At 36.3% G+C, this 19469-nt stretch overlaps 1 protein-coding gene across 6 annotated transcripts in view; it reads left to right on the top strand.

The window, feature by feature from the left end:
* Positions 1-19469, top strand: part of NT5C2 (5'-nucleotidase, cytosolic II) — a 106833-nt gene that overhangs the window by 29019 nt on the left and 58345 nt on the right. For 5 of the 6 annotated variants that reach the window (XM_047825990.1, XM_047825985.1, XM_047825991.1 and 2 more), the window contains exon 2: positions 1619-1743. In XM_047825990.1, coding sequence (XP_047681946.1) covers positions 1643-1743 — 101 coding nt within the window. In that variant the 5' untranslated portion in view covers positions 1619-1642. Of the gene's footprint in view, positions 1-1340; positions 1457-1618; positions 1744-19469 lie in introns of those variants that run through there. The other variant, XM_047825988.1, reaches the window with a different exon arrangement.

The following is a 19469-nucleotide window of genomic DNA, read 5'->3' as shown; positions in this document are numbered from 1 at the left end:
AAAGTGGTGTTTGAACTCACAATCCTGATATCAAGAGTCACATGCTCTTCCAATTGAGCCAGCCAGGTGCCCCTGACTTATTTACTTTAAAATGGTTTAACTTTTTTGAATTTCACCTCAATGAATTATTTAAAAAAAAAAAAAAACCTACAAAATTTAAAAATTGACTTAATGTCGTAAGTGACATCAAGAGTTGGGTGCTGAACTGACTGAGCCACCCAGGCACTTCTGTGGCACTCCTTTTTTTTTTTTTTTTCTCTAAATATTTTATTTTGAGGGCACCTTGGTGATTCAGTCGGTTGACTGGCTCTAGATTTTAGTTCAGGTCATGATCCCAGGGTTGTGGGATTGAGCCCTGTGTTGGGCTCCACATTGAGTGTGGTGCCCTCTTGAGATTCTCTCTCTCCCTCTCCCTCAGTCCCTCTTCCCCACACACTCTCTCTCTCTCTCTCTCTCTCTCAAAAAAAAACAAAAAAACAAACAAACAAAAAAAGATTTAATCTCTACACCCTACCTTGGGTTCAAATTTACAGCCCTGAGATCAAAAGTTGCATGTTCCAGGGTGCCTGGGTGGCTCCCAGTTCGAGAGAGTTCAAGATCCTGCATCAGGCTCTGTGTTGACAGCTCAGAGCCTGGAGCCTGCTTCTGATTTTGTGTCTCCCTCTCTGCCCATCCCCTGCTTGTACTCACGCTCTCTCTCTTTCAAAAAAATAAACATTAAAAAAATTAAAATAAAACTTGTATGTTGCACTGAGCCAGCCAGGCTCCCCATGCTCACCTTATTTTAGATGTTTATTCTAATAGGTGAAATGCTTTAGTTTTTTGTTTTTTTTTTCTAGTCCATAGTCTTTAATACCAGCTGAAAGATAATTGTAGAAAAATTTAAAAGCATGATATAATTAGGAATCAGACATTCATTACTTGCAATTCTACCCCCATTGATTGAGCTTAGTGTGTTGATTAGAATTAAAGAGTTGCTGGGGTGCGTGAGTGGCTCAGTGGGCTGAGTGTCTGGCTCTTGATCTCAGCATAGGTCATGATCTCACAGTTTAGGTTTGACCCCCATGTTGGGCTCCACCCTGACAGCAAGGAGCCTACTTAGGATTCTCTTCCTCTCTCTCTCTCTCTCTCTCTCTCTCTCTCTCTCTCTCTGTCTCTGCCTTTCTGTCTCTGTCTCTCGGCCCCTCCCCTGCTCTTGCGCACACAAGAGTGTGACCACATGCACTCTCTCAAAAATAAACATTAAAAAAAAGAGAAAGAGTTGCTTACTTTACATATTTTGAAACCTATATTAACTGAAAATTAATATATTTTCACAAATCTGTTGTCTAGGTCTCTTCTAGAATCTAGGATTGAAGTTTTTATTGGCAGTCATGCTTAATTATTTGGAATATGATCTGTCTGGATAGAAATTACCATATGAAATTATTTTTGTAAATTGACATAGTTTAGAAGGGTAAGTATAATTTTTCAGTATATTTACCATATTCGGTATATTTAAGTAGATAATTATATCAGTAAATTTGCAATCTAAAGTTTTTCTGATTTTTTTAAAAAATCAGATAACAGTAAATAGATACCAACATTAAGCTACTAAACTACTGATTTTCTTTTCTAGAATTCAGCATACAATTGAAATAAAATGTCAACCTCCTGGAGTGATCGGTTACAGAATGCAGCGGATATGCCTGCTAACATGGATAAGCATGCCCTGAAAAAGTATCGGAGAGAAGCCTATCATCGGTAAGTATTTTGTCTGTTTAATCCTCAAAACAGCTCTGTAAAGTGGGCACACATTGTCCTCATTTTACAGATGATGAAATTAATGTGTAGAGAAGTTAGGCAATTTACATAGATTATAAGGCCAGTTTATGGTTCAAACCTAGTCTAGAATCTAGATTTTTAAGCACTAGTACACCATACTGCTGCTGCTGTGTTTTAATATATCTACTAATAAAAGTCCTTAACTGAAGAAAGTCTTCAGCTGCTGGAGAATTGTACCTTAGTTAACATTTTTTAAATTTCTTTAAGAGAGAGAGAGAGGGAGAGAGAGGGAACACGCAGGAGGGAACATGCAGGAGAGGGCAAGAAAGGGAGACACAGAATCTGAAGCAGGCTCCAGGCTCCAAGCTGTCAGCACAGAGCAGGACGCGGGGCTAAAACCCATGAACCGTGAGATCATGACCTGAGCTGAACTCTGATGCTCAACTGACTGCCTGAGCCACCCAGGCGCTCTGTACCTTAGTTAATAAGAGTGAAATTCTTGGGGTGCCTGGGTGACTTAGTAACCAACTAAGAGCCTCCGACTTTGGCTCAGATCATGATCTTACGGTGAGTTCGAGCCCTGCATTGGGCTCTCTGCTTTCAGTGTGGAGCCCACTTTGGATTCTCTGTCGCCCTCTCTGCCCCTTTTCTGCTTGTGTGCATGCTCTCTCTGTCTCAAAAGTAAGTAAAACCATTTAAAAATAAGAATGAAATTCTTATTTGACATTTGCTGCAAACTGATTATAGTTTTTAAATAAATTTTTTGAAATTGTGTCTCCTGGCTACTGTGTATTAGATTGAATGTGGTAATGCTGAGTATTAGCAACATTTATTATCTTAAGACTAATATTTTCTCTAAATCCTTTTTAAAATCCTTTAAAAGTTTAAAATGTAAATATTTTTATATGCCACTCTTAATGGAGTCAATTAAATGGCTGTTTCTCCCTAAACCTTCAGTAGCCAAAATACGTAGAAGTTAAGTACTGCGTTTAGAAATCATTTGTTTTTAGACAGAAATTAGAAGTTTACATTTTCCATAAATTAATAAGATACAAAGTCCTGGTCCCTACTAGAACTATCTGGCTTCCCATCTTGGGTAAAAGGTATAAGTAGAAAGAAATGCTGGTGTACTGGTAGTGCTAAAAAGTTGTATGGGAACTCCAGGAACCGACAACAACTCATAATTACTCATTTGTTTCTAGGTTGGAGCAAAGAGGAAATATACAGGTGTTTTATACTTGTTCAGTTATTTGCTTAGTGTTTATGCTGCATACATTTGGTTATGATGTAACATGTTTGTCAGTAGAAACAGGGGCTAGAATTGTGCAATGAAGAGAGATCATCGAGTAAACATCACATGTCCTAATTGTATGTAGTATGTCATATATAGCCTGAGTGCTTCTGACTCATTTAGAATGATATTTCCTGTAAGATTGTAGATTGGCTCTGCACCCTATAGTCTTCATATAGTCGAGTACAATCTGAAATAATAGAAACAGGAGAAAAACATCTTCAAGGATTTGAATTTTTAGATCACTTAAAACATTTTTTTTCCTTTTTATTGTGGTAAAGTGTACACATCATATAGTTTACGTCTTCACTGTTTTAAGCATATGGTTTGGTGGTTTTAAGTACATTCATACTGTTGTGCAGCCATCACCAGTATCCATCCCTCTAACTTCATTTTGTAAAATTGATACTATACTTATTAAACAGTAACTCCCCTTTCCTTCTCCAGCCCCTGGCAATCACCATTATACTGTCTGTCTTTATAATTTTGATAACTCCAAGTATTCATATAAGTACAATCATACATTATGTCTTTTCATGACAGACTTATTTCAGTTAGCGTAGTGTTATCAAGGTTTATCCAAATTGTCGTATATTGCAGATTTTCCTTTTAATGTAGAATTTGGGTTCTTGAATTTTTGCAAGTATTTGTTTTTGTTAATTAAACATTTTTAATGGAAATCATTTAAAAGGAATTTATTTTAGTTTTCTAGTTAAATAAGTTTGTAGAATATTCTGTTTCTAGGGCTTTTTATTAAAGACATTTATTGGAGTTGGTAATTTATCACTGGTTGAATTAGGTAGACTCTGATGATTATTTATCATAAACTATACACTGTATGTGATGCTTCAGAATTCCCTTTTTAGAAGAAGCTAAATATTTTTAGTTAAGTAAATAGACATCTAACTTCGGGCTTTTTTCTTGCTAACATTAGTCTTAAAAATGATGGTCATGAGTCATTTTTAAGAAACTGGCCTTCAGAATGTATGACTATTGTACGTCTTTCATTTCCTTATTATGGTTATTGAGTCTTCTAGGCTGAAGATAATTATCAAGCCAAACCCTTCATTGGAATAGTTTTGCTATATGGTCAGAAGGTAGGCTGAGTTGCTCAGATGTTACAGTGGCTTGAAGGAGGCAAGTTAGACAACTACCTCTTAGGTAGTTCTTGTTTAACACTGAGAATCTGATAGTGATCAGTATAGATCACAATTTGTATCTATCAAATCCAAGAATGGAACAATTAGATTTTGCATCTTCTCTCGACGTTGACTGTGCCCAGGGTGCTGAAATCAGGTATTTGTTTCTTTCCTTTTAAATTTTGATGATTATAGTACAGAAGAATTTCTGTAAGTAAGTTGGTTCTTTATGAATACAGCTTATGAATTCAGCAGTGGTTTTATCATGTTGAACTGAGGTCTGATAAACAATTGGGCCTGTGAATTTTTGGTTAAGCAGTCTTTTGCCTTATTTTAAAAGACATTGTAATCACTTTGTCTTTAAGTTCTTTATATTTTTCCAAAATGATTTTTTAAGTTGAAATTTAGGCCTCCAAAGCCATTCCAGTGCTTATTTAAACCTCTCTAATTTCTTCTCTACTCAGAGTTAAATTATTATATATGTTTAAGGAGTAAAAAGGTATTTGTGTACCTATATAAAATTATTTTGTAGTATTTGTAGCTTGGCACACTGGTAGAATTAGAAGTGTTTATGATTTTTTTTTAACTGCAAGTTAAAAACAAGTATCAGGTTTTATACAGAGAGAGCGCCTGCCATGTTGATAAATTTTAATTTCTTTCTCACTTAACCACTTAGTAGATATCACATGAATGTCATTCAGCTTTTTAGTTGTATCGTTGATTAAGCTGAATTAACCTGTCATTTTAGTATGGGTTTTAATAGTCAAATGGACAAGTTGATAAGATTTCAGTAGCCATCTTATGAATTGAAAATCACATGGAAGAGATAGGTCCTCAGAAATGTCAAGCAGCTGTGTTCCTTAAGTAATATACAGATGGCATATATCTTGTCAGAATAAGAAGAGTGAGGTCGAGTTATCAGAACTGTGTTAAACTTTTTTTGTTAGTATATCATTCTAATGCTTTGAATAGTGTTTCATATTCCTAGGGAATGGCAGATAAGGATTCAGGGTCTGGGAAGGGTTTTTTTTCACCCTATTTTTTTGCCTAAAATATTAGCTCTGAAGAATCCTATTCAACAATAAAAAAGAATGAACTATCAATACACACAACTTTGTTGTATCAAGAAAATTATGCTGAGTTAATAAAGCCAATCTCAAAAGTTTGCCTAGTACATGATTCCATCTCTATAACATTCGTGAAATGACAAAATTATGGAGATTAAGAACAGTAGTGTTGCAAGGGGTTAGGGATTGGGGTAAGTGAAGGGAGGTGAGCATAGCTGTAAAAAAATAACACAGGGAATCCTTATGATTGGAACTGTTTTGTGTCTTGACTTCAGTGATGATTACATGAAGCTACATACACATGAATGCATGTAAAGCTGGTGAAATCTGGATAAAGTTGGTGAATTGTATCGATATCAGTTCCCTGGTTGTGATATTGTACTGTATTTATGCAGGATCTTCTCCTTGGTGGAAACTAGGTGAACGATATAGAGGAATCTTTCCGTGTTATTTCTTGCTACTGCATATGAATCTAGAATTATCTCAGCGTGAAAAGTTTAAAAAATTTCAGTGACCTACCTTTTTTTTTTTTTTACATCATAGGTATTCCTGGTCTCTTCTAAGTTCTCTTCGTAATGTGTGGTGATCCTACTTTATGGAATACAGATTCTCTAAACTTTATTGTTCAAAAAAAGATACTGGATCCTAAAACATTCTCAGTTTGTTTCTCTGCTTCCGTTCCCTTTATGCTTCTTCCAAAAACCTACCTAAAAGTAAAATAGAAAAGTGGTGGTGGCAGTGGCAAGGAAGAGAGAGAATAAGAGATAGCAGATCTTTGATTTAATGAAATCCATAGAAAGAAACTCCGTTTGAAGACATGTTACTCATATTTAGATAGCATATTTCACCTTCAAGGACTCTTGTGTATGACTTCTTTTATTCAAAGTAATGTTTGAGAGATAGATTCATCTATATTTTTGTGTGTATCAGTAATTTGTTCTTTTTTATTATTATGTTGCCTTCCATTGTTATCAGTATACAACAGTTTGTTCATCTATTTTCTGTTTATGGACCTTAGAGCTTTTTGGTTTTTAGCTATTAAGTATAAGGCTGCTACGGACTGAGAAAATATTTGTAAATCACGCATCTGTTAAAGATTTCTTTCCAGAATATATAAAGAACTTAAAAATTCAACCCAATGAGGAAATGGGCAAAAGACTGATTCTTCACTACCGAGGATATATGGATGGCATAAAAACAAAATAGCCATTAGCTCTAACAGTTTGTTTGTTTTGTGGATTTTTTAGTGATTCTACATATAAGATCATGTCATCTGCAGATAAGGATAGATTTACTTCTTTTCCAATTTGGAGGCCTTTTTTCTTGCCTAATTTTGGCTATCATGTCCAGTACAGTGCTGTATAGGACTAGTAAGAGTAAACATCCCTTTTCTTTTGCCTCACCTTAGGAAGAAATCTTGCAATCTCTCATCATTTAGTATGATGTTAGCTGCAGGTTTATCATAGCTGTCCTTTAATCAGGTTATGAAAGTTCCTTTTTATTCCTAGTTTGAAATTCCTTTCTAGTTCTAGTTTGTTGAATGTATTTATCATGAAAGGGTGTTGGATTTTGTCACATGCTTTTTTGTGTCTATTGAAATGATCATGTGGTTTTTGTACTTTGTTGGATTTGGTTTGCTGGTATTTTGTTGAGGATTTTTTTTTTTTTTTTTATCTACATAGGGATGTTGTTCTATATTTTCTTTTTCCTGGCTTAGGTATTGAGATGTACTACTGGCTCAACTCTGATGGAAAAATTTGAGAAAGATGGGTGTTAATTTTTATTTGAACATTTGATAGAGTTCACCAGGGAAGCTATAAATTTTCAGCTTTGTTGGACGATTTTTTATTTTTACTTTAAACAGTATTTATTGATATTCACTTTATGAAATACATACAAGGTCATGGATGTAACCAGTTTATACAACCAAAAAAGATTTTGGAAATTCTCTTTCTTAAATTGAAAAACACAAGAACTATGTCAATATTTGGGTATACCAGCATCCATATTCAGCATCAGGACAATGTGCATAACTTAATGTTCACATCTCCTTCTTCTCTCATACTTCGTCTGTCACCCCTCCCCTCCAACTTGCTTAAATACAAAAGGCTTCCATCTATCTTAAGTAGCCAGGGCTACTTGTGTCTGTACACTGTTTTAGCCCAGGACTGAGGTTGCCTGTGCTGTTGGAAGATTTTTTTTTTTTATTACTGACTTAATTTCTTTACTTATTATTGGTTTGTTCAGATTTTCTATTTCTTCTTGAGTCAGTGTTGGTAGTTTGTGTGTTTCTAGGTATTTGTCCATTTCATCTCTTTTACCTATTATGTGGGCATACAATTGTTTATAGTATTCTCTTCTATTTGTTTTTATTTCTTTAAGGTCAGTAGTAATGTGTCTGCTTTCATTTATGACTTTAGTAATTTGATTCTTTTTTTCTTCATTCTAGCTAAATGTTGTTATATTGTTGAAACCAACCTTTGGTTTCATTTACTTTTCTCCAGTGTTTTTCTGTTTTGTTTTATTTCTGCTCTGATCTTTATCATTTCCTTCCTTCTGCTTGTTTTTTGAGTATAATTTGCTCTTCCTTTTTGAATTTCTTAAGGTAGAAGCTTGGGTCATTGCTTTGAAATGTTTTCTCTTTTAATAAATGCGTTGTAAAGCTATAAATTTACCTCTTAGTACAGCTTTCACTACATCCCCTAAATTTTTTTTTTTTTTTTTTTAAATTTTTTTTTTTTTTTCAACGTTTATTTATTTTTGGGACAGAGAGAGACAGAGCATGAACGGGGGAGGGGCAGAGAGAGAGGGAGTCACAGAATCGGAAACAGGCTCCAGGCTCTGAGCCATCAGCCCAGAGCCCGACGCGGGGCTCGAACTCCCGGACCGCGAGATTGTGACCTGGCTGAAGTCGGACGCTTAACCGACTGCGCCACCCAGGCGCCCCTACATCCCCTAAATTTTGATATGTTGTGTGTTTTTGAGTGATCTCTGAAGTATTTTCTATGTTCTCTTATGATTTCTTTTTGACACATCAGTTATTCAGGAATGTGTTGTTGAATTTCCACGTATTTGTGAATGTCCCACAAACTTTTTGCTATTGATTTGTACCTCATTCTTATATAATCTTCTATATGTAATTGACAAGAAAGCATGTTCTGCTTGTTTTGGGTGGAGTATTCTAGAGATGTCTACCTTTATTTGTCAAAATTATTTTCACTGAGTACACACATTCTTACATATATTTTTGAAATCATGAGTTTGCACTATTCTAATTCCAGTTTTTCCCAATAAGGTTCTTTCTTTTTTTTTTTTTTTAATTTTAGTTTTAAGTAATCTCTACACCCAGCAGAGGGCTTGGGCCTGCAACCGTGCGATCAGGAGTTAGACACTCTACTGACTGAGCCACCCAGGTGCCCCCTTGTTTACTTTGATTTCATGAAAATATCTGTTGTTCTGTAAAGAGAACCCTGAATCTTCACAACATCAACATCTTTACTCATTTGCTCATTCTAATAATACATCTAGAATAGTTTCATAATTGATTTGCTTATACCATAACAAACAAACTTTTAAAAAGTTCAGAATTTGGGGCACCTGGGTGGCTTAGTTAAGTGTCTGACTCTTGATTTCAGCTCACAGTTTGTGAGTTTGAGCCCCACATCAGGCTCTGCACCGTCAGTGTGGAGCCTGCTTGTGACTTGCTCTGTCTCCCTCTCTCTCTACCCCTCCTGCTTGCTCTCTCTCACACTGTCTCAAATAAATAAACTTAAAAAAAATGTTTTAAATAAATAAAAAAAAATAAAAAGTTCAGAATTTGTTGCATTACTTTTGCTTTCTTACTCTACCCTGCCAGTGACTAATAGTATGTAATCAGATGCCTGTTTTTTTAAAGTTATTTGGATTAGTTCTTTTTTGCTCTTTTTCTATACACTATGGTTAGGGTAGTTGTATGCAGTGAAATTAGGTTCATTTGTTTACTTTTTACTTGTATTTTTTTCTTCTTTCCATTCTTACTGATTTAATTGTATTATTTATCATTTAATATAATATATAACGTTACATAATACATCCTGTTTCATAACATCATATGTTATTCAATATACTAGTACTGAGCTTTTAAAGTTAAAATTACACAAAAGGCATACCAGAAGTGTCAGTCTCATATATATTCCTCCTCAATAACTTTGGATATATTTTCTTTCTTTTTTTTTTTAATATTTATTTATTTTTGACAGAGAGAGAGACAGAGCGTGAGTGGGGGAGGGGCAGAGAGAGAGGGAGACACAGAATCTGAAACAGGCTCCAGGCTCTGAGCTGTCAGCACAGAGCCCGATGCGGGGCTCGAACTCACTAACCGTGAGATCATGACCTGAGCTGAAGTTGGACGCTTCAACTGACTGAGCCACCCAGACCCCCTGGATGTATTTTCTTTACCTTGCTTGGGATTCGTTGGAATTCTTGATTCTATGCTTGTCTTTAATTGGTTTTCTAAATTCTCAGTCATTATCTTTTCATATATTGTCCCTACTCTACTCTCTATCCTCTTCTGAACTCTGATAAACATGTTAGACTTTAGCACTGTGTCCTCTCTTCTCTTTCTTTCTCCTGTATTTTCTATCCTTTTTTCTCTCTGTGTTACATTCTGGAAGGTTTTTCCTGACCTACCTGTCCGTTCACTAATTCTCTTTTTAGTTAGGTATGACCTGAATCTATCACATTTGAAATTCTGGTTTTTATAATTTTTGATAGTTTCATAGTTTCATTTTGGAATCTTGTATCAAGTATGCTATGTTACTTTTTATATTTTCTAGTTCTACAGTAAACATTTAAGCCTTAAAGAACCTTGGTTTAAGAATCAAAAGACCGGAAGTACATTTCTGGCTCTATTTCCAGCCACTTCCTTTCAAGGCTTTTTGTTTATTTTTATTAAAAAATTTTAATGTTTATTTATTTTTGAGAGAGGCAGAGAGAGAGAGAGAATCCGAAACAGGCTTCAAGCTGTCAGCACAGAGCCTGATGCAGGGCTTGAACTCACCAACTGCAAGATCATGACCTGAGCCAAAGTCAGATGCTTAACTGACTGAGCCACCCAGGCGCCCCTCAAGGCTTTTTAAAAGAGAAGTTTAGGGGCACCTGGGTGGCCCAGTTGGATGAGCATCCAACTGTTGATATTGGTTTATGTCATGATCCTGGGTTGTGGGATAGAGCCCCATGTCTGGCTCTGTACTGAGTGTGGAGCCTATTTGGGATTCTCTCTCTCTTCCCCCCCATCCTTCTCCCCCAGGCCCCCCCCCCTTTCCCTACTTGTGCTCTCACTCTCTCTCTAAAATAAAAAAAAAAGAAAATTTTAATTGTTAATACATCCATTCAGAAATTAAATTATTTCAGATGTTAAACACAATAATCCCAAATTTTAAACTATTTATTTATTTATTTATTTATTTATTTACTTACTTACTTACTTACTTACTTATTTATTTTTAAACTTTTATTTTTGAAAGAGAGAGAAAGAGAGAGTGCCAGAGAGGGAGGGGCAGAGAAAGAGGGAGACACAGAATCTGAAGCAGGCTCCAGGCTCTGAGCTGTCAACACAGAGCCCAACGCGGGCTTGAACCCACAAACCGTGAGATCATGACCTGAGCTGAAGTCGGATGCTTAACTGACTGAGCCACCCAAGTGCCCCCCAAATTTTAATCTCTTAATTATTTTTTTTAACAGTGTTTAAAATTATTTAGGTGATAGACAAGTAAATTCTTTTTTGTTTTTAATGTTTGTTTATTTTTGAGGAGAGAGAGAGCACAGGGGAGGGGCAGAGAGAGAGAGGGAGACAGAGGATCCAAGTAGGCTCTGAGCTGTCAGCTCAGAGCCCAGTGGGGGGCTCGAACTCATGAACCGTGAGATCATGACTTGAACCAAAGTCAGACACTTAACCTACTTGGCAACCCAGATGCCCCTAAGTAAATTCCTTTTTTTTTTTTTTTAATGTTTGTTTATTTTTGAGAGAGAGAAAGAGTGGAAGTGGGGGAGGGCAGAGAGAGAAACAGTATCCAAAGCAGGCTCCAGTCTCTGTGCTGTCAGCACAAATAAATTCTTATTGTACAATATTCAGGAGTACAGAAATGCAGAGTGGAATATGAATATGAAAGTTCCCCTTCACTTTCCCTTTCATCCTCACACCTCTTTCTCATAGGTGAACACCATTAGTAGTTTGGAGATCATCTTTGTAGTCCCTTTTCAATACATTTAGAATACATGCATATATGTGCATTAAATTTTTTTTTTTTAACATTTATTCATTATTGAGAGACAGAGAGAGAGAGAGAGAGACAGAGCACAAGCATGGGAGGGGCAGAGAGAGGGGGAGACACAGAATCTGAAGCAGGCTCCAGGCTCTGAGCTGTCAGGACAGAGCCTGACTCAGGGCTCAAACTCACAAACCATGGGATCATGACCTGAGCCAAAGTCAGACGCTTAAACTGACTGAGCCACCCAGGTGCCCCTGCATATGTGTGCTTTAATATGAACCTAGTCATTTATAGATTCTGGCCTTTTCATTCCTGATAATACTAGTCCAGGCTCTGGTCCTCATTGTCCTGGATTACTACAGTAACCCCAATAGATCTCTTTGCCTTGTTCTCTTCAAATCCATTTTTTTTTTTTGGTTGTTTTGTTTGTTTCCTAAATTCCACATATGAGTGCAGTCATACGGTATTTGTCTTTCTAATAGTTGCTTACTTTGCTTAGCATTATACTCTCTAGCTCTATACTCTCTATACACTATACTGTCTAGCTCCATGTCGTTGCATACAGCAAGATTTCAATCTTTTTTCATAGCTGAAAATCTATTTTTAAAATCAAATTATCACTCTGCTTAAAACCTTCAGTGGCATCACATCCTCTGTGCAATGGGATAAATTCTAAGCCCCTTAACATAACATTTGAGGTCCTGTAAGACTGACTCTTTTCTTTTCACTTTCCTTTTGAGCAGTTCCCTGCCTCAAACTTTATTCCATTAATTCTGAGTTGAGTCTAGGGTTGTTGTTTTTTTTTCTACACATCCTAATGTCTGTTAAGTTGCTTTTCATTCTTAGTTCCTCTTCTTTTGAAATGTTCTCCACTTACTCTTTTAGCCTGATTAACACCTGCTAATCTAATCCTTTTATCATGGTGATTAAGAGGCTGGACCTTAGGTTAGCATTTTGCATTATTCCTTTTAATTTCTTTAGAATCGCAGTATTTAACTTCTTTTTTTTTTTTTGTTTTTTTTTGTTTTGAAAAAAAGTAATTTTTATTTTTTTTTTTTTATTTTATTTTTTTTTTTATTTTTTTTTTTTATTTTTTTTTTCTGAAATTTATTGACAAATTGGTTTCCATACAACACCCAGTGCTCATCCCAAAAGGTGCCCTCCTCAATACCCATCACCCACCCTCTCCTCCCTCCCACCCCCCATCAACCCTCAGTTTGTTCTCAGTTTTTAACAGTCTCTTATGCTTTGGCTCTCTCCCTTTCTAACCTCTTTTTTTTTTTTTTCTCCTTCCCCTCCCCCATGGGTTCCTGTTAAGTTTCTCAGGATCCACATAAGAGTGAGACCATATGGTATCTGTCTTTCTCTGTATGGCTTATTTCACTTAGCATCACACTCTCCAGTTCCATCCACGTTGCTACAAAAGGCCATATTTCATTTTTTCTCATTGCCATGTAATATTCCATTGTGTATATAAACCACAATTTCTTTATCCATTCATCAGTTGATGGACATTTAGGCTCTTTCCATAATTTGGATATTGTTGAGAGTGCTGCTATGAACATTGGGGTACAAGTGGCCCTATGCATCAGTGCTCCTGTATCCCTTGGATAAATTCCTAGCAGTGCTATTGCTGGGTCATAGGGTAGGTCTATTTTTAATTTTCTGAGGAACCTCCACACTGCTTTCCAGAGCGGCTGCACCAATTTGCATTCCCACCAACAGTGCAAGAGGGTTCCCGTTTCTCCACATCCTCTCCAGCATCTATAGTCTCCTGATTTGTTCATTTTGGCCACTCTGACTGGCGTGAGGTGATACCTGAGTGTGGTTTTGATTTGTATTTCCCTGATAAGGAGCGACGCTGAACATCTTTTCATGTGTCTGTTGGCCATCCGGATGTCTTCTTTAGAGAAGTGTCTATTCATGTTTTCTGCCCATTTCTTCACTGGGTTATTTGTTTTTCGGGTGTGGAGTTTGGTGAGCTCTTTATAGATTTTGGATACTAGCCCTTTGTCCGATATGTCATTTGCAAATATCTTTTCCCATTCCGTTGGTTGCCTTTTAGTTTTGTTGGTTGTTTCCTTTGCTGTGCAGAAGCTTTTTATCTTCATAAGGTCCCAGTAATTCACTTTTGCTTTTAATTCCCTTGCCTTTGGGGATGTGTCGAGTAAGAGATTGCTACGGCTGAGGTCAGAGAGGTCTTTTCCTGCTTTCTCCTCTAAGGTTTTGATGGTTTCCTGTCTCACATTTAGGTCCTTTATCCATTTTGAGTTTATTTTTGTGAATGGTGTGAGAAAGTGGTCTAGTTTCAACCTTCTGCATGTTGCTGTCCAGTTCTCCCAGCACCATTTGTTAAAGAGGCTGTCTTTTTTCCATTGGATGTTCTTTCCTGCTTTGTCAAAGATGAGTTGGCCATACGTTTGTGGGTCTAGTTCTGGGGTTTCTATTCTATTCCATTGGTCTATGTGTCTGTTTTTGTGCCATCTTTTTTTTTTTTTTTTAATGTTTATTTATTTTTGAGACCGAGAGAGCATGAACGGGGAGGGGCAGAGAGAGAGGGAGACGCAGAATCTGAAGCAGGGTTCAGGCTCTGAGCTGTCAGCACAGAGCCCGACCGACACAGGGCTCGAACTCACGGACTGCGAGATCCTGACCTGAGCCGAAGTCAGACGCTCAACCGACTGAGCCCCCCCAGGCGCCCCCACAGTATTTAACTTCTATAGTCTTGTTTTGTCATCTGTGAAATTGGAATAATATATACCTCAGAGTTATTTGAGATTAAATGAGATAATATAAAGTGCTTAGCACAATATCTGTTTAAAAAACAATAACTTGGGCATTTTGTCTTTTCAGAAAGACTCAGGCAAGACTATAGATGCATCTCTGTTGTGCATATCTCTAACACTATAGTTACACACTGCTTTTAAGCTTTGTGAGTGGGTCTCCTCCCAGTTAGACTTTGAACTCCTTAAAATCAAGGGCTGCCATGTTTATCTTTGTATTATGGGTACCAGGCACATAGAGATTCAATAATATTTCTTGACTATCCATATGAAGTTTGAAAGAGCTAATCATCTTCAAACAGTGCAGTATCATTTGCACAGGAAGCACATGTAAGTGTGTATACCCTTTGTCCAAGTGAGAATTTTTGTTTTCCCTTTCTCTGCAAGTAGTAAAGGCTTAAACTTAGTAATTACATTTATTTCCACCACACTGAGCTGTGATGCCACAAACTGAAAATCCAGGGAAGCCAGGGGAAATTGGCAGTCTTAAGGATTAGATCATTTTTCCATATTCAGTTTGTGTTCCTGTATTTATGGAATTTGGTTTGAGGATGGTCAGTGAAAGTTCTTTATATTCATGTACAATTTGAAAATTGGATTAAAAAAATACTTCTCAAGAGATATTTGGTGAGATAATGCTTGACAAGCTACCCAGTTGCTTTACTGTACCCCAACACTCGAAGTTTTTTGAGTGCTTACAAATGACGATAACCCTACCAGATGTTACCTGTCTTTTATAGATAAAGAATCTGAGGCTTAGCATATATAACTTACTCAAGGTTCCAGAGCAGGAAAGTGGAGAAACTAGAATTTAAACCTAGTTGCTCCAGTGCTCATTCTTCTTCCGTTACACCATACTGCTTTTCTAAATAAACTGAAAACAATTTTAGTTTGAATTTATAGTATTTAATAGTGCTTTTATTAAAAAATTTATTCAAGTATACTTAACATACAGTGTTAGTGCTTTTAGTTACTGGTGACTAAACATTTTAATGACTAATAGAAACCTTTATCGTAAGATATTTAGGTAATATTTAAAGAGATAATTTTTTTAAAGTTTTAATTCATGTAGTATTTCTTGAAGGTATGTATATTTTATTTTTAATTTGAATCACCAGTAGAAGGATTTACTTGACATCTCAGTTTTCTTAGACTTTCACACACTTGTTTATTTCTCCCCTTGTTGCATAATCCCTATGCATTATATTTGGTCAGGAGGGAGGAAATTTGCAGATGTTTGTCTTTTAAACTTCGCTTTGCTCTGAAATTTGTAATTAACCTCTAGAATGTTCTGAATTTATCCCCCATATGACAAAGATCTGTAAATTTCTTTCCACATGAGCTGAAATTTTCAGGTGATTGAGTAAAATATTTGTGAACACAGATGTTTTCCTTAAAAGCGGTTAATGATCAGGAAAAAAAGACCTCAGTGGAAATACTTTATATTCCTTCTGTAATATGATTGGCATATAAATACTTCCTCTGTAGTTCACATTGTTCATTTTCTAAGGGAGGAAATAACTAAATTGAGAATTAAGACATAGTATTATTTATCCTATTGATTTTTTTTTTTTTTCTCCCAGAGAAAACTAAAAATGATTTGAACTGACTAAGGCCACTCCATTCTGTGAAACTCATTGTTTGCTTACTATTGGCAGGCCTCATTAGGGGGTAAATTTGCTTTTTCTGTGTGTTTGCCTCTAATGATTCCTGTCTCTTAGGGGAACTTGTCATTTTCCTAACCTGGCCAGTCTTAAACGATTCAGACTATTAGTTATTTTTTCTGCCCTCCAATTTTTTCCTATTATTCTTAGGTTTTCAAGTATTTAAAGCTGAGGCTATTGGTCGCTGAGATATTGCCTGGTTAGGGTTCGGCATTGTGCCCGAATTTGTTGGGCCTCTCAGGGCCAGAGTTCTCTGTGCTTTAACAAATGAGCTACAGTTCTCAAAAGATCATTGAAGCTTGTTTGTTGATCCTGTATTCTCATCCAGAGGAAGTAGATCTTTGAGAATGTCTAAGGAAGGGTAAGTGAGTTTATTATTCTTTCTCCTTCATTTTTCTCAGTGAAAAAAATGTTCTAGTCATCTGTGAATTGGAAGATTAATAAGCAGTGTTACCAGCCGGACAGAGAAGGTAGAGGGAGAGATTGAAAGAAATTTAGCTGAAAGCTTATGTTGTTAATGCTTCACATATACTCTACTATAAAGTTTTACTATTGCTATTTTGAAAGACAGCATTGAGGATGGATACTCTCCATAGGAATTTAGTGAGCTTTAAGCACGCAGTTTACTCTGTGGTAAACTGATTTTGTTTTTCTGCAGCAAGTGTTTATGAAAACTGGAAATAAATAGGGGTGTCTTACCAAAGAATTTTATATAGACATGAGTGAAGTTTAAAAGCTCAAAGGCATTTTCAAATAATTTGTGCCTGTGGAAGATGTGAAAGATTCAGTGAAAGGCGGCTTGTGATTTTGTTTCTTTCTGGGAAGTGTAGACAAAAAGTAATTTTGAATAGAATCCCCTATGCCTTTTTACTTTGCAATAGAAAATAGTTCCATGTTAGGGTTTTCACTGTTTTTATATTATTGTTTCTTAAGCCTCAGAGTTTGAATTGCTACTGCTATTCTTTTTGTTACTACTATAATAGGTGACATGTAAGTTAATGATTGCATACTAATTATTTTACTCCTAACCTTCAAGCGTAACTAGACCTAGTTAATTTCAGAGACATTCTCTGGTTAAGTAGGACACAGATCACAAAATTTTTTTAATACAGTAAATTTTAATTTTGATTCTCTGGAAGCTCTTAATTCTTTTTCTAGTTCTTTGTTCTATTAGAAATTTTGAATACTTTCAGGGCTCCATGTTTACAGTTTTTAAAAAATCTAATCATGTGTTGATTTTGAGCAAACTAAAATTGGCCCACTTTACTGCAATTTGAAATCTCATTAGAGAACAACCATGGACATAATAATTCTGTATTATTTTTAGAACTCTCATGACATCACTAGATTTGAAGTTTCTTTAAATGTGAAAATTAGAAAGGACTGCCTCTTTAGGGTTAGTATGTTTTCTTTCTAGTATCAGCTATAAATCTGCAGTTGTTAAATAATTTTTATGATAAAGATGGTCACAGATGCTGGTAATATTGGTCAGTCTTGTACACATGATTGTTTATAAAGCTGGTTTGTAGATTTAAAAACAGTATTTTTAGGGGCACCTAGGTTGCTCAGTAAGTTAAGCATCCAGCTCTTTTTTTTTTTTTTTTTTTAATTTTTTTTTTTCAACGTTTATTTATTTTTGGGACAGAGAGAGACAGAGCATGAACGGGGGAGGGGCAGAGAGAGAGGGAGCCACAGAATAGGAAACAGGCTCCAGGCTCTGAGCCATCAGCCCAGAGCCCGACGCGGGGCTCGAACTCTCGGACTGCGAGATCGTGACCTGGCTGAAGTCGGACGCTTAACCGACTGCGCCACCCAGGCGCCCAGAGCATCCAGCTCTTGATTTCAGCTCGGGTCATGATCTTAGAGTTCGTGAGTTCAAGCCGCACAGCGAGCTCTGCACTGACAGCATGGAGCTTGCTTGGGATTCTGTCTTTTCCCTACCTGTCTCTGCCCCTCCCCCACTCTCTTTCTCTAAACAGATAAACATTAAAAAATCAGTTAAAAAAAGAACTATATTTCTAGGTGCAGTCAAAATTCTTAGAAAGTAATTAGTATTAATTTTCTCCCTAAAATATGTGTTAGAATTAGTTAGAAAGAAATCTATATAAACCAAAGGACACCATAAGGGTTGAGATATTCTTTTAGGTTTATTTCTAGGAGCCCCTGGGGCAATTTCCATGCTGTATGAATAGGTAATGAGCAAGTTCATTTTTTTTAATTATTTTTTTTAAAATTTATTTATTTTTTAAAGACAGAGTACTAGTGGGGGAGGGGTGGAAAGAGAAAGAGAGAGAGAGAGAGAGACAGACAGACAGAATCTGAAGCAGCCTCCAGGCTCTGAGCTGTCAGCACAGAGCCCGACACAGGGCTCGAACACATGAACTGTGAGATCATGACCTGAGCCGAAGCTGGGCGCTTAACTGACTGAGCCACCCAGGCACCCCTCACTTTTTTTTTTTTTTTAAGATTAGCTTTTTTTTTTTTTTTAATTTTTTTTTTCATCGTTTATTTATTTTTGGGACAGAGAGAGACAGCATGAACGGGGGAGGGGCAGAGAGAGAGGGAGACACAGAATCGGAAACAGGCTCCAGGCTCTGAGCCATCAGCCAAGAGTCCCACGCGGGGCTCGAACTCACGGACCGCGAGATCGTGACCTGGCTGAAGTCGGACGCTTAACTGAGCCACCCAGGCGCCCCAAGATTAGCTTTTATAGTTGCTTGCTTATTTATTTATTTATTTATTTGTTAATTAATTAATTAAAAGTAAGCTCTACCCCCAATGTGGGGCTTCAACTCATGATGCTGAACCATACTCTGCCGACTAAGGTAGCTAGGCTCCCCTGAGCAAGTTCATTTGAAATGTATGGATAATATAAATGAAATCAGAGTTTATTCTCCTTTGCTGTTTTTAGAAATAAATGGATAAATTTTGTATTTTGGTATGAAAATAATTCTAATATTCACAGTTTGTATATGTGTAATATTTAGACATAGATATCATTTGATATCTGTGAAATATTTTCCTAATGGTAATAGGAAAAGATTGTTATTAAGTTAAATCACCAAAAATTATTCTTGAGCCTTATGTAAACCTGTGATATTGGAGACACTGTGGTATTAGTGTAAGAATAGTCATATATAGATCATGAAACCTAATAGGGACTTCATAGACCCTCACATACATAGTCAATTGATTTTTAACAGTGAGGCAAGGATAATTCAATGATTGGAATAACTGAACATTCATTCAGAAAAAAAGAGTCTTGACCTTTACCTCTAATCGTATATAAAAAATAACACAAAATGGATCCTAGACCTAAATACAGACGTGAAAAGTAAAGTGTAGGTGAAAATCTTCGTGACCTTGAATTAGCTAAAAATTTCTTGGAGAAAATACATAAAAACATGAAAATCAAAATTGTTCAATTGGGTTTCGTCAAAATTAAAAAAAAACAAAACTCTGCTATTTAAAAGACACCATTAAGAAAATGAAAAGGCAGGGCACCTGGGTGGC

This window comes from Prionailurus viverrinus, chromosome D2 (genome assembly GCF_022837055.1).
Source record: "Prionailurus viverrinus isolate Anna chromosome D2, UM_Priviv_1.0, whole genome shotgun sequence".
NCBI classification, from domain to species: Eukaryota; Metazoa; Chordata; class Mammalia; order Carnivora; family Felidae; genus Prionailurus; species Prionailurus viverrinus.
The sequence above is the reverse complement of the archived record's forward strand: the minus strand, read 5'-3'. Positions and strand labels throughout refer to the sequence as shown.